This window comes from Oncorhynchus nerka, linkage group LG26 (genome assembly GCF_034236695.1).
Source record: "Oncorhynchus nerka isolate Pitt River linkage group LG26, Oner_Uvic_2.0, whole genome shotgun sequence".
Classification (NCBI taxonomy): domain Eukaryota; kingdom Metazoa; phylum Chordata; class Actinopteri; order Salmoniformes; family Salmonidae; genus Oncorhynchus; species Oncorhynchus nerka.
In genome coordinates, this window is record NC_088421.1 from 40,979,507 (window position 1) to 40,994,416 (window position 14,910).

The following is a 14,910-nucleotide window of genomic DNA, read 5'->3' on the forward strand; positions in this document are numbered from 1 at the left end:
ATTGTTCCTCATCTGACGTACTGTAAAACATCACTGCAGTGTTCCTCACCTGGCTTACTGTAAAACATCACTGCAGTGTTCCTCACCTGACTTACTGTAAAACATCACTGCAGTGTTCCTCACCTGACTTACTGTAAAACATCACTGCAGTGTTCCTCACCTGACTTACTGTAAAACATCACTGCAGTGTTCCTCACCTGGCTTACTGTAAAACATCACTGCAGTGTTCCTCACCTGACTTACTGTAAAACATCACTGCAGTGTTCCTCACCTGGCTTACTGTAAAACATCACTGCAGTGTTCCTCACCTGGCTTACTGTAAAACATCACTGCTGTGTTCCTCACCTGACTTACTGTAAAACATCACTGCAGTGTTCCTCACCTGACTTACTGTAAAACATCACTGCAGTGTTCCTCACCTGACTTACTGTAAAACATCACTGCAGTGTTCCTCACCTGGCTTACTGTAAAACATCACTGCAGTGTTCCTCACCTGACTTACTGTAAAACATCACTGCAGTGTTCCTCACCTGGCTTACTGTAAAACATCACTGCAGTGTTCCTCACCTGGCTTACTGTAAAACATCACTGCAGTGCTCCTCACCTGTCTTACTGTAAAACATCACTGCAGTGTTCCTCACCTGGCTTACTGTAAAACATCACTGCAGTGTTCCTCACCTGGCTTACTGTAAAACATCACTGCAGTGTTCCTCACCTGGCTTACTGTAAAACATCACTGCAGTGTTCCTCACCTGGCTTACTGTAAAACATCACTGCAGTGTTCCTCACCTGGCTTACTGTAAAACATCACTGCAGTGTTCCTCACCTGGCTTACTGTAAAACATCACTGCAGTGTTCCTCACCTGGCTTACTGTAAAACATCACTGCAGTGTTCCTCACCTGACTTACTGTAAAACATCACTGCAGTGTTCCTCACCTGACTTACTGTAAAACATCACTGCAGTGTTCCTCACCTGGCTTACTGTAAAACATCACTGCAGTGTTCCTCACCTGGCTTACTGTAAAACATCACTGCAGTGCTCCTCACCTGGCTTACTGTAAAAACCAGAACAAAGGATTGATTACTGTACTTCTATATTTCCCTCAACCCTGTCTTGTGGATTTGGCCATAGGTTCTCATCCACATCACAATGGAGGTTTTCATTAGCCAAATATGTTGTGAAGAATCTTCGGGCATGGCGAATCCAGGCCTGACACTGGTCTGCCGTAATGTCATTGCATGGGTCATCCATGGCCTGGAGAAGCGCGGCTTGTTCGTGAGGACGCCTATCATATAGCTTCCTCCTCCATGTGAAGAAAAATAACTCAATCGGGTTTTAGGAAAGAAGAGTATGGTGGTAAGTACAGGGTGGTAAATTGTGGATGGGCCTGAAACCATGCTTGCACCATTTGAGCATGGTAGAACCTGACATTATCCCACACAATGACATAGGTCACGCCATCAGCTCTACAGACCTGATTTAGCTCATCAAGGAAGGTTACATTTGAAAAGCGGATCATGTGGCTGCCTGCAACTCAATATATAGAGTATATAGAGTAGAGAGCTGTAGATGTTGTTTGACCAAACATTAGAACGGGCAAGATGAGTAATCTAAGCAACTTTGACCGTTCCAGCATCTCAGAAACAGCTGCCTTCCTGGGATTTTTACGCACTACAATCTCTAGAGTTTACAGAGAATGGTGCGATAAACTAAACACATTCAGTGAGCGGCAGTTCTGTGGGAAAAACACCTTGTTAATGAGAGAGGTCAGAAGAGAATGTCCAGACTCATTCAAGCTAACAGAAAGGCCACAAACGCTCAAATAACAGCTGTTTAAAACAGTGGTGTGCAGAAGGGCATCTCTTAACTTCTTTGGGACTGGGGGGCAGTATTGAGTAGTTTGGAGAATAAGGTGCCCAGAGTAAACTGCCTGCTACTCAGGCCCAAAAGCTAGAATATGCATATAATTAGTAGATTTGGATAGAAAATACTCTGAAGTTTTTCTAAAACTGTTTGAATGATGTCTGTGAGTATAACAGAACTCATATGGCAGGCAAAAACCTGAGAAAATCCAACCAGGAAGTTGGAAATCTGGGGTTTGTAGTTTTTCAAGTCATCGCCTATCCAATATACAGTGTCTATGGGGTATTACATTTCCTATGGCTTCCACTAGATGTCAACAGTCTTTAGAACGTTGTTTCAGGCGTTTACTGTGAAGGGGGAGAGAAAGAGCTGTTTCAACCAGGTGTCTGGCAGAATGCCAGGAGCTGATCACGCGCACTCTTGTGAGAGGTAGCTGCGTTCCATTGCATTTCTAAAGACAAAGGAATTCTCCGGTTGAAACATTATTGAAGATTTATGATAAAAACATCCTAAAGATTGATTCTATACATCGTTTGACATGTTTCTACGAACTGTAATAGAACTTTTTTCACTTTTCGTCTGAACTAAGTGATCGCGCATTATGCATTTGGATTACTGGGCTAAACAGGCAGACAAAAGGGAGGTATTTGAACATAAATGATGGACTTTATCGAACAAAACAAACATTTATTGTGGAACTGGGATTCCTGGGAGTGCATTCCGATGAAGATCATCAAAGGTAAGTGAATATTTATAATGCTCTTTCTGACTTTTGTGACACCTCTCCTTCTTTGGAAAATGGCTGTATTTTTTTCTGTGTCTTAGCGCTGACCTAACATAATCGCAAGGTGTGCTTTCGCCGTAAAGCCTTTTTGAAATCTGACACAGCGGTTGCATTAAGGAGAAGTTTATCTATAATTCCATGCATAACACTTGTATCTTTTATCAATGTTTATTATGAGTATTTCTGTAATTTGATGTGGCTCTCTGCACTTTCACCGGATGTTTGTTTGAGACAATGCATTTCTGAACATAACACACCAATTTCAAATGAGGTTTTCGGACATAAAGATGAACTTTATCGAACAAAACACACATTTATTGTCTAACATGGAGTCCTGGGAGTGCCATCTGGTGAAGATCATCAAAGGTTAGTGATTAATTTGAATGCTATTTCTGTTTTTTCTGACACCTCTCCTTCTTTGGAAAATGGCTGTATGTTTTTCTGTGGCTAGGTGCTGACCTAACATAATCACAAGGTGTGCTTTCACTACCGTCCCACATATCCCAGAGAAGTTAACGTACAACACCGTGAATAATTCAGGCTGTTGTGAAGGCAAAAGGGGGTCCTACCCAGTACTAGATGGGTGTACCTAATAAAGTGGCCGGTGAGTGCACAGTAATGTCAAATATGAAAACATGGTCTGGAGAAGTGGTACATGGGACCATAGAAACAGTGTCTGATAAAGAATGAGGATGAAATATTACATCCATAGATAATGTAGTTGGTTCATGTTCCATGGTAATTAGTGTCAATGGATCTCGTTATCCTGAAACTTTCATGATCTCAACATGGAATATTGTTCGTCAGTTTCCATAAAACTATGCATTAAGATTAACGCAACAGTTACTTATCATTTTGAGCAGTTGTATCAATTGATAGTTAGATCATTGTAATGAAATGAATAGACAGTCATCTCAGATGTCATGTGTGGATTGCATTTTGAAATGGTAATACTTTGATGTTAAGTTGTGTCATTTTGAACAGGTGATTTTAGTTCAATGAACAAATGATCTTAGCTTTATGTGTATTGTATCCAAGCAACTCTAAAAAATGTTAGAGTTTTGAAAAATTAGCATTTTGATCAGTGGTTGTGAGTTTTGAAAAATTACATCAAGTTTTCTGAAATTAGTGCCAAAGTGATTGTAAAAAAAACTGTAACAGCACATACAGGTAGAGGAGTAATAATCCCGGAGTATTAGAGGAAGAGGTCTGTTAGCCACACTATGGTGCCCACCTGAACCGTACTGTGCTGCTTCAGCACAGTTACAACAACTATGGTGGATGGGTGACCAGTACAGTAGAGCTTCATTCTGAGTGGTTTGGTTGGCCTGACGTATGGCCTACAGTCTACAACATCTCACACACACAGACACTCATTCACTTACTGTAGATAGGGGGTTTGCTTTTCACTTTCACAAAACATACATGTACAACTGTATACAGCCCCATGGAACATGCTGTATGAATTCAGAGAGAGAGGGGGAGGGAGAGAGAGAGAGAGAGAGAGAGAGAGAGAGAGAGAGAGAGAGAGAGAGAGAGAGAGGGAGAGAGAGAGAGAGAGAGAGAGAGAGAGAGGGAGAGAGAGAGAGGAGGGGCAGACAGAGCTGTCTGTCAGGTGCACTAATTGAGAAAAAGTGACAGAGTGATCGAGACACCGAGAGAGAGGAGAGGAGAAGAGAGATGCTTGAGAGAGGAGGGGCAGTGTGCAGAACAGTTGTGGATCTCTTCTCTTCAGGCTTGCTAAAGGAAAGGATGCCGGCTTGCACATGCACAGAGATAAAGAGAGGGAGTGAGAGAGAGAGAGAGAGAAAGAGGGAGAAAAAAAAGAGAGAGAGAAAAAGAGAGAGAGAGAGAGAGCTGAATCAAAATAAGGAAAGGCTATAGCTACTGTGTGTGTGTGTGTGTGTGCGTGCGTGTGTGTGTGCGTATGTGTGGACAGAGTATGAGGATACAGTATGAGGCTGTCGTTGTGTTTGGCACAACTCAAGCAGTAATTTGGACAGAGGCCAGCTGGCAAAGGGCAAATAAGGGTTTCCTTCTTGTCTTGTTTTCCATATTTCCCCTTTTTATTTCTGGGTCTCAGTGTGATTTTCAGAGGTTTGAAGTGAACGAGAGAAAAAAACATTCAAAACCTCAATGGACATAATCCGTTTAGCCACGTGGAACTAATTTATCGAAGCACTTACTCTCACTCTCTCATTCTCTCTCACACACACTCTCTCTCTCACACGTACTCTCCCTCTCTCTCTCTCTCTCTATATATATATATATAGTCGGAAGTTTACATACACCTTAGCCAAATACATTTAAACTTGTTTTTTCACAATTCCTGACATTTAAGTTAAAAACTCCCTGTCTTAGGTCAGTTAGGATCATCACTTTATTTTAAGAATGTGAAATGTCAGAATAATAGTAGAGAGAATGATTTATTTCAGCTTTTGTTTTCTTTCATCACATTCCCAGTGGGTCAGAAGTTTACATACACTCAATTAGTATTTGGTAGCATTGCCTTTAAATTGTTTAATTTGGGTCAAACTTTTCGGGTAGCCTTCCACAAGCTTCCCACAATAAGTTGAGCTTTAACTTCCTGACTGATGTTTGAGATGTTGCCCATTCCTCCTTATGATGCCATTTAGAGCTGGTGTAAATGGGTCAGGCTTCACCTTTTACCTCCAAACATTTGTCATTATGGCAAACAGTTCTATTTTTGTTTCATCAGACCAGAGGACACAAAAGTATGATCTTTATTTTCAGATTGAGGTCAGTGGCTTTGTGATGGCTGTGGATATAGATGCTACCCAGCATCTTCACAAGGTCCTTTGACTTTGTTGTCCTTTGGCCATTTTGCCACAACTTTGGAAGTATGCTTGGGGTCATTGTCCATTTGGAAGACCCATTTGCGACCAAGCTTTAACTTTAAAAGTCGAATTGATCATAAGAAAACCCTTTTGCAATTATGTTAGCACAGCTAAAAACTGTTGTGCTAATTAAAGAAGCAATAAAACTGGCCTTCTTTAGACTAGTTGAGTGTCTGGAGCATCAGCATTTGTGGGTTCGATTACAGGATCACAATGGCCAGAAACAAAGACCTTTCTTCTGAAACTTGTCAGTCCATTCTTGTTCTGAGAAATGAAGGCTATTCAATGCGAGAAATTGCCAAGAAACTGAAGATCTCATACAACGCTGTGTACCACTTACTTCACATAACAACGCAAACTGGCTCTAACCAGAATAGAAAGAGGAGTCGGAGGCCCCGGTGCACAACTGAGCAAGAGGACAAGTACATTAGAGTTTCTAGCTTGAGAAAAAAAAATCCAGCTACAATAGTCATTTACAACATTAACAATGTCTACACTGTATTTCTGATCAATTTTATGTTATTTTAATGGACAAAAAAATGTGCTTTTCTTTCAAAAACAAGGACATTTCTAAGCGACCCCAAACTTTTGAACGGTAGTGTATATACAGTGCATTCAGAAAGTATTCTGACCTCTTGACGTTTTCCACATTTTGTTACGTTACAGCCTTATTCTAAAATGGTTTAAATTGGGTCCATCTACACACAATACCCCATAATGACAAAGCAGAAACAGGTCTGTAGAATTTTTGCAAATATATAAAAGTAAAAACTGAAATATTACATTTACATAACTATTCAGACACTTTACTCAGTACTTTGTTGAAGCACCTATGGCAGCGATTACAGCCTACAGTCTTCTTGGGTATGTCGCTACAATCTTGGCACACCTGTATTTGGGGAGTTTCTCCCATTTCTCCCATGTAGATCCTCTCAAGCTCTGTCAGGTTGGATGAGGAGCATCGCTGCACAGCTATTTTCAGGTTTCTCCAGAGATGTTATTTCGGGTTTAAGTCCAGGCTCTGGCTGGGCCACTCAAGGACATTCAGAGACTTATCTTGGCTGTGTGTTTAGGGTCATTGTCCTGTTGGAAAGTGAACCTTTGCCCCAGTCTGAGGTACTGAGCGCTCTGGAGCAGGTTTTCATCAAGGATCTCTCTGTACTTTTCTCCATTCATCTTTCCCTCTATCCTGACTAGTCACCCAGTCCCTGCCGCTGAAAAACATCCCCACAGCATGATGCTGCCACTACCATGCTTCACCGTAGAGATGATGCAATGTTTTCTCCAGCCATGATGCTTGGCATTCAGGCCAAACAGTTCAATCTTGGTTTCATCAGAACAGAGAATCTTGTTTATCATGGTCTGAGAGTCCTTAAGTGCCTTTTGGCAAACTCCAAGTGGGCTGTCATGTGCCTTTTACTGAGGAGTGGCTTCCGTCTGGCCACTCTACCACAAAGGCCTGATTGGTGGAGTGTTGTAGAGATGGATGTCCTTCTGGAAGGTTCTCCCATCTCCACAGAGGAACTCTGGAACTCTGTCAGAGTAACCATTGTGTTCTTGGTTACCTACCTGACCAAGGCCCTTCTCCCCCGATTGCTCAGTGTGGCCGGACGGCGGTTCCAAACTTCTTCCATTTCAGAATGATGGAGGCCACTGTGTTCTTAGCGACCTTTAATGCTGCAGATTGTGTTTGATGCCCTTCCCCAGATCTGTGCCTCGACAGAATCCTGTCTCGGAGCTCTACGGACAATTCCTTCCACCTCATGACTTGGTTTCTGCTTTGACATGCACTGTTAACAGTGGGACCTAATATAGACCAGTGTATGCATTTCCAAATCATGTCCAATCAATAGAATTTACCACAGGTGGACTCCAATCAAGTTGTAGAAACATGTCAAGGCTGATCAATGAAAACAGGATGAACCTGGGTCTTCAAGCAAAGGTCTGAATACTTAGGGTAATGAAGGTATTTCTGCTTTTATTTCTAATACATTTGCAAAAAAAAACTAAATACCTATTTTTGCTTTGTCATTATGGGGTATCTATCGTGTATAGATTGATGATGACAAACATTCATTTAATCAATTTCAGAAAAGGCTGTAACGTAATTAAATGTGGAAAAAGTCAAGGGGTCTTGAACAACAGCCGCAGACCATTATTCATCCTCCATCAAAAGAGATATCCCTCTAGTGGTGTGGGGGCTGTGCTTTGGCAAAGTGGGTGGGGTTATATCCTTCCTGTTTGGCCCTGTCCGGGGGTGTCATCGGATGGGGCCACAGTGTCTCCTGGCCCCTCCTGTCTTAGCCTCCAGTATTTATGCTGCAGAAGTTTATGTGTCGGGGGGCTAGGGTTAGTTTGTTATATCTGGAGTACTTCTCCTGTCCTATCCGGTGTCCTGTGTGAATTTAAGTATGTTCTCTATAATTCTCTCTTTCTCTCTTTCTTTCTCTCTCTCGGAGGACCTGAGCCCTAGGACCATGCCTCAGGACTACCTGACATGATGACTCCTTGCTGTCCCCAGTCCACCTGGCCGTGCTGCTGCTCCAGTTTCAACTGTTCTGCCTGTGATTATTATTATTTGACCATGCTGGTCATTTATGAACATTTGAACATCTTGGCCATGTTCTGTTATAATCTCACCCGGCACAGCCAGAAGAGGACTGGCCACCCCACATAGCCTGGTTCCTCTCTAGGTTTCTTCCTAGGTTTTGGCCTTTCTAGGGAGTTTTTCTTAGCCACCGTGTTTCTACACCTGCATTGCTTGCTGTTTGGGGTTTTAGGCTGGGTTTCTGTACAGCACTTTGAGATATCAGCTGATGTACGAAGGGCTATATAAATAACTTTGATTTGATTTTGATCAAACTTTACAGTTGGCAAAATGCATTGGGGCAGGTAGCATTCTCCTGGCATCCACCAAACCCAGATTCATCCGTCGGACTGCCAGATGGTGAAGCGTGATTCATCACTCCAGAGAACACGTTTCCACTGCTCCAGAGTCCAATGGCGGCGAGCTTTACACCACTCCATCCGACGCTTGGCATTGTGCATGATGATCTTAGGCTTGTGTGTGGCTGCTCTGCCATGGAAACCCATTTTGTGAAGCTCCCAACAACAGTTATTGTGCTCATGTTGCTTCCAGAGGCAGCTTTGAACCGAGGACAGACGATGTTGACGAGCAACGTGCTTCACTACTCGGGGGTCTTGTTCTGTGAGCTTATGCGGCTTACCACTTCTCGATTGAGCCGTTGTTGATCTTAGACGCTTCCACGGCACAATAACAGCACATACAGTTCACCGGGGCAGCTCTAGCAGGGCAAAACATTTATGAACTGACTTGTTGGAAAGGTGGCATCCTATGACGGTGCCATGTTGAGAGTTACTGAGCTCTTCTTCCATTCTGTTGCTAAAGTTTGTCTATGGAGATTGCATGGCTGTGTGCTCAAGTTTATAACACCTGTCAGCAACAGGTGTGGCTGAAATAGCCAAATCCACTTTTTGGAAGGGGTGTAGACATACTTTTGTATATATAGTGTCTTTACACCCAGATCCCAACAGCTCCTCCCCTATTCCACCTCTCCCTCTCACTGTGTGCCAACGAACAGCCCTCCTCTCCAGACCATCTCCATATGGTTCCCAGGAAATGAACAACAGACCATCTCCATATGGTTCCCAGGAAATGAACAACAGACCATCTCCATATGGTTCCCAGGAAATGAACAACAGACCATCTCCATATGGTTCCCAGGAAATGAACAACAGACCATCTCCATATGGTTCCCAGGAAATGAACAACAGACCATCTCCATATGGTTCCCAGGAAATGAACAACAGACCAGCTCCATATGAAAATGTGTCAGAATCACAGCAACATGAGAGACAAAGAGACCGTGCGCCAGAGAAATGTAGCTGGAGAGACAAGAGAATCTTAGAACAAATACCAGCTCACACATACACACACAATCTCTTGCACGAACATACACACACACACACACACACACACAGTATGCTCTGTGCTGCTGCTGGTGGGATACAGCCGACAGGCCGACACCCGTAGAGAGAAGGCGAGGAGTCTGGGTAATTGTTCCCGCTCATCATTTTGATGAGTTGCTTTTAATGCAAAACAGTAAAAAGACAACATGCAATTATGTTGAAGACAGAGCAGCTGAATGTGGTTGATGAACAGTCTGGATTCAATCAGGATCTTAATGCATTATGTACAATTAAACTGCAGTCTGGGTAATGGCCTCCACTGCAAACTGAGTAATAATCCTAGTCATTACCACCTCCATTACTTTTATTAGGCTTGGCATTATCATCGTCCGACTTATTAATATTATTCTGTTTTCCAGCTCAGAAATCTCCCCATGGCTTCGATACCCATTGCTAAAAGTTCAAAATGAAACACACTGACGCCATGTTCACTTGGGGCGGCAGGGTAGCCTAGTGGTTAGAGCGTTGGGCTAGTAACCGGAAGGTTGCAAGTTCAAATCACACATATCTGTTGTTCTGCCCCTGAACAGGCAGTTAACCCACTGTTCCTAGGCTGTCATTGAAAATAAGAATTTGTTCTTAACTGACTTGCCTGGTTAAATAAAGGTAAAAAAAAATAACTTGTGTTTTGTGGGAACTAGAAGAGTGCTAATCTCTCTGGTTCCATCGTTCTCTCATTCTCCCTGTCATCTGTACCTCCATGTTGTTTCAGAGAGATGGCTGTAAACCCATTCACTAACACCATGTTGTTTCAGAGAGATGGCTGTAACTCCATCCACTAACACCATGTTGTTTCATAGAGATGGCTGTAACTCCATCCACTGACACCATGTTGTTTCAGAGAGATGGCTGTAACTCCATCCACTAACACCATGTTGTTTCAGAGAGATGGCTGTAACTCCATCCACTAACACCATGTTGTTTCAGAGAGATGGCTGTAACTCCATCCACTAACACCATGTTGTTTCAGAGAGATGGCTGTAACTCCATCCACTAACACCATGTTGTTTCAGAGAGATGGCTGTAACTCCATCCACTAACACCATGTTGTTTCAGAGAGATGGCTGTAACTCCATCCACTAACACCATGTTGTTTCATAGAGATGGCTGTAACTCCATATACTAACACCATGTTGTTTCAGAGAGATGGCTGTAACTCCATCCACTAACACCATGTTGTTTCAGAGAGATGGCTGTAACTCCATCCACTAACACCATGTTGTTTCAGAGAGATGGCTGTAACTCCATCCACTAACACCATGTTGTTTCAGAGAGATGGCTGTAACTCCATTCACTGACACCATGTTGTTTCAGAGAGATGGCTGTAACTCCATCCACTAACACCATGTTGTTTCAGAGAGATGGCTGTAACTCCATCCACTAACACCATGTTGTTTCAGAGAGATGGCTGTAACTCCATCCACTAACACCATGTTGTTTCAGAGAGATGGCTGTAACTCCATCCACTAACACCATGTTGTTTCAGAGAGATGGCTGTAACTCCATCCACTAACACCATGTTGTTTCAGAGAGATGGCTGTAACTCCATCCACTGACACCATGTTGTTTCAGAGAGATGGCTGTAACTCCATCCACTAACACCATGTTGTTTCAGAGAGATGGCTGTAACTCCATCCATTAACACCATGTTGTTTCAGAGAGATGGCTATAACTCCATCCACTAACACCATGTTGCCTGCCTCCCATGTGAATACCTTAAACATGGATTTGTCTAAGCATGAGCTAGACTCCCCGCCCCTGGTTTGGTAAAAAGCTGAGGGATGGGGCTGGAGACATTTAACCACTCTCATATTCATAGACAGAACTACGGATACAAGGATTGACCTTCAGTTATATCAAACGTATAGTTTAATCATGTTTTGAGGCTATACAGTGTTTGTTGACATTTTATTTGTTTTCAAACATTAGAGTAAAACAAGCTTATAGTTTGGGTTTCTAATGGGGTACAACAGTTAAACTGAGCTCATGAGGCATTTATAAGATATATTCTTAAAGAATCAATGGATATAAATCATTCATTTATAAGTCACAAAATGGATGTAGCACCTGCTGATTGCCCCTTTAAATCCCATAAATCCATGGCGGGAAGTGAATAAGTGCATGACTCTCTGTGGCCGCAACATCTAAGGGCCGCCCATCCCCAAATCAGAGTGTCCATTAACAACAAACAGACCCACAGCTGCATCAAACAACATCAGCCCCAGCTACACATCATACGACCAGAGTAGTGATTATCAGTGACCACAAACACAATGTAGATCCTGCAGCACATTCCCCGCTGGCTTGCCCTGGCCAAGACACAACAGCTGGCCTAGTCTTAAAGGGGTAGTTCACCTTAATGACAACATTAGTTAGAATGTACCTTCTTAAAGGGGTAGTTCACCTTAATGACAACATTAGTTAGAATGTTCCTTCTTAAAGGGGTAGTTCATCTTAATGACAACATTAGTTCGAATGTTCCTTCTTAAAGGCGTAGTTCACCTTAATGACAACATTAGTTAGAATGTTCCTTCTTAAAGGGGTAGTTCACCTTAATGACAACATTACCCACTTGGCACACTGGTTGAATCAACGTTGTTTCCATGTCCTTTTAATGTTATTACGTTGAACCAACGTGGAATAGACATTGTATTGATGTCTGTGCCCAGTGGGTACTCAGATAGTTCCTTCTTAAAGGGGTTGTTCACCTTAATAATAACATTAGTTAGATAGTTCCTTCTTAAAGGGGTTGTTCACCTTAATAACAACATTAGTTAGATGTTATCTAATTCTGGAAGTAGTGTGTACACCAGGAACCATCTAACTAATGTTGTATTTTGCGTTAACTATCCCTTTAAACAAGGAGGCTATGCTTGGGGCTTGGCATACCCTGAGTCTGCTGTGTTTAGGCGGGTCGGGTGAGGCAGTCAGAGCCTGGGTAGGGTGGGAACCACCACAAGCACCAGAGACACAACAGCTGAACAGCCCAACCCTGCAGTCTGTGCAACCTCTTTACTGGCGTGCGTGTGTGTTGTTCAGTGGGCTGAGTGACATTCTTGCTGACGTGAATTTGAATACCGTAACATTTTTTGGCTGAACTATTGACCCGTCACTCCATCCTAAAAAACACTGCATGGTGCTTCACCCCAAACATGCTCCAGGGGAGGGGCAGAGGCCTATTTCAGAGCCCAGAGAAAAGGGTGGGAGCCGGGCTCATTTCTTAAGGATTACAAGCTGTCTGTCCTCCACTGGAAACTCAACCCAGGCTGAGAATACATGCTGTCAGAGTAAGATTACACGCTGTTAAGCTGCAGCTCCGTACTATGGAACGCCGTTTGGGTCTTTACGTGTCAAAAAAGGTTGTTGACCAATCAGGCCTTGAATATGACAGCACGTCACATAATAATTTAACGAGTTCATTCATTGTTTACGTAGTTATTACACATTGACTAGACTATCACTCGTATTCCATATGTCACAACGATTCATCAATACGTATGCTATGATGCTGGTAAAGTCGTCTCGCCCACCTGCCCTTCCTCGAGCTCTGGACAGTGCTGGTCGTAAAGAAGTTAGCTAGCTGATGGATTTGAAGCAAACAATGTTCTTCCTCAAAAACACAGCAAAACCACAAGTTGTACGGGTGCTAGCTGATTCCAAAGAAGTTGCGGTCAAACAAATAATGCCTTATTACCAAGGCGGTATTGTAAACACATCGTTCGTTGCCGGTGTTTGCTTGTTTGCAGATTTGTCTGTACAGCTTTGACAATGCTACTGATAGTAGTGGTGGCGCCTGGCTTGCAAGTGCAAATTCATCACACACAACATTCTATAATAGAACTGTGGTATTTGACGTGTATCTTTTTTGACACGTAAAGACCCGAACGGCGTTCCATACCGCACGGCTGAGAACCAGGACCTGAGTTGTGTTCATTAGGGCACACAATGGAAAACGTTTGAAAGCGGTTTGTAGGAGAACATGAAAATGAGCGTGTCTTATTTAGTTAGTTCAGGTTAGGTAATACCTCCCTGTTCCCCTCCGTTTCTGAATATTTCATTCCATTTGGTGCCTAATGAACACGACCCAGGAGCCGTTGATAAGGCCCAAAAAGAGAGCTGCCTGAAATTAGCCCATTGGATCACCTTTTTAAGGACACACCTACAATATTTCCACCCCTCCCACCTGAGCACAAAGAGCTGATAAAAGACAGGTCAATTACCAACCTTTGCACAACAGTTTGAAAATAGCAGAGCTCTGGCTTAAACAGGTGGAAACTGCCAACGAACGTGTGTTTGACACCAGCGCCGCCTTAACGTCAGCTCAAGATAGAGTCCTGAGGATTCATAGACTGGGAGAGAAGGACAAGTAGGGGATTCTCTTACAAGTCCATTAATAATGATGGCAGCATAGAGTGCAGAGTGCTGAGTCATCTTTACATTTAGCTGAAAAATGAAACCACCTAGAACCCCTGGATGTGTGTATCATGAGGATATGTTATGTGGCTGTCGATCCTTAAAGGCCTCCGTCACGTTGAGAAGACTGTGAGCTAAATATACCTGATGACATCATGCTAAATCGGTGGTCAGGCATCACTCATTCCATTGTTTTTCCTGTGGCGTTTCTCTCTTACCTTCGTGTGAGTGAGGGAACCAGATCTGAGAGGCGCTGGAGTGGGGCCCACCACGGAAGGATCCGGGTGAAGAGGGTGAGGAGGGGGGCCGGGAGGGGTGAGAGGGGTGGGAGGACGAGCCCAGACTGCTGGCCAGGAACGTACCCATGAAGGAGGCAGAGGAGTTCCCCATCAGACCACTACCTATAGCCACACAGAGAATGGACACCATGAGAGAAAGGAGAGGGAGAGAAGAGATTATGGCTAGAAGTACCTTGATTTCCAGGCACATTTTCTCACGTTAATTCTGATATTCCAATGAATAGGCGATTGAACAGCCCTTAAATGTGAGGCAATGTGAGACTTCGGTTAAAGTTATGGCAAAGCACAAAACATGGGGGGAACCTGCTGGAAAAGAACTTCTGGGCAATGATTTTCACTTCATAAAACAATGGGAGCATTGATTCAGCGGAGTGAGCATTGATTCAACAGAGTGAGCATTGATTCAACAGAGTGAGCATTGATTCAACAGAGTGAGCATTGATTCAGCGGAGTGAGCATTGATTCAACAGAGTGAGCATTGATTCAACAGAGTGAGCATTGATTCAACAGAGTGAGCATTGATTCAGCGGAGTGAGCATTGATTCAACAGAGTGAGCATTGATTCAACAGAGTGAGCATTGATTCAACAGAGTGAGCATTGATTCAACAGAGTGAGCATTGATTCAACAGAGTGAGCATTGATTCAGCGGAGTGAGCATTGATTCAACAAAGTGAGCATTGATTCAACAGAGTGAGCATTG

General features: G+C 43.2%; 1 protein-coding gene across 1 annotated transcript in view; it reads right to left on the reverse strand.

Annotated features, from left to right (window-relative positions):
* The window catches only part of LOC115124308 (BAH and coiled-coil domain-containing protein 1), a 182,120-nt gene extending 167,438 nt beyond the window's left edge, over positions 1-14,682 (reverse strand). Inside the window, 1 exon segment of the mRNA XM_065010965.1 lies at positions 14,129-14,682. Coding sequence (XP_064867037.1) covers positions 14,129-14,399 — 271 coding nt within the window. The 5' untranslated portion in view covers positions 14,400-14,682.
* Positions 14,683-14,910: the final 228 nt, after the last annotated feature.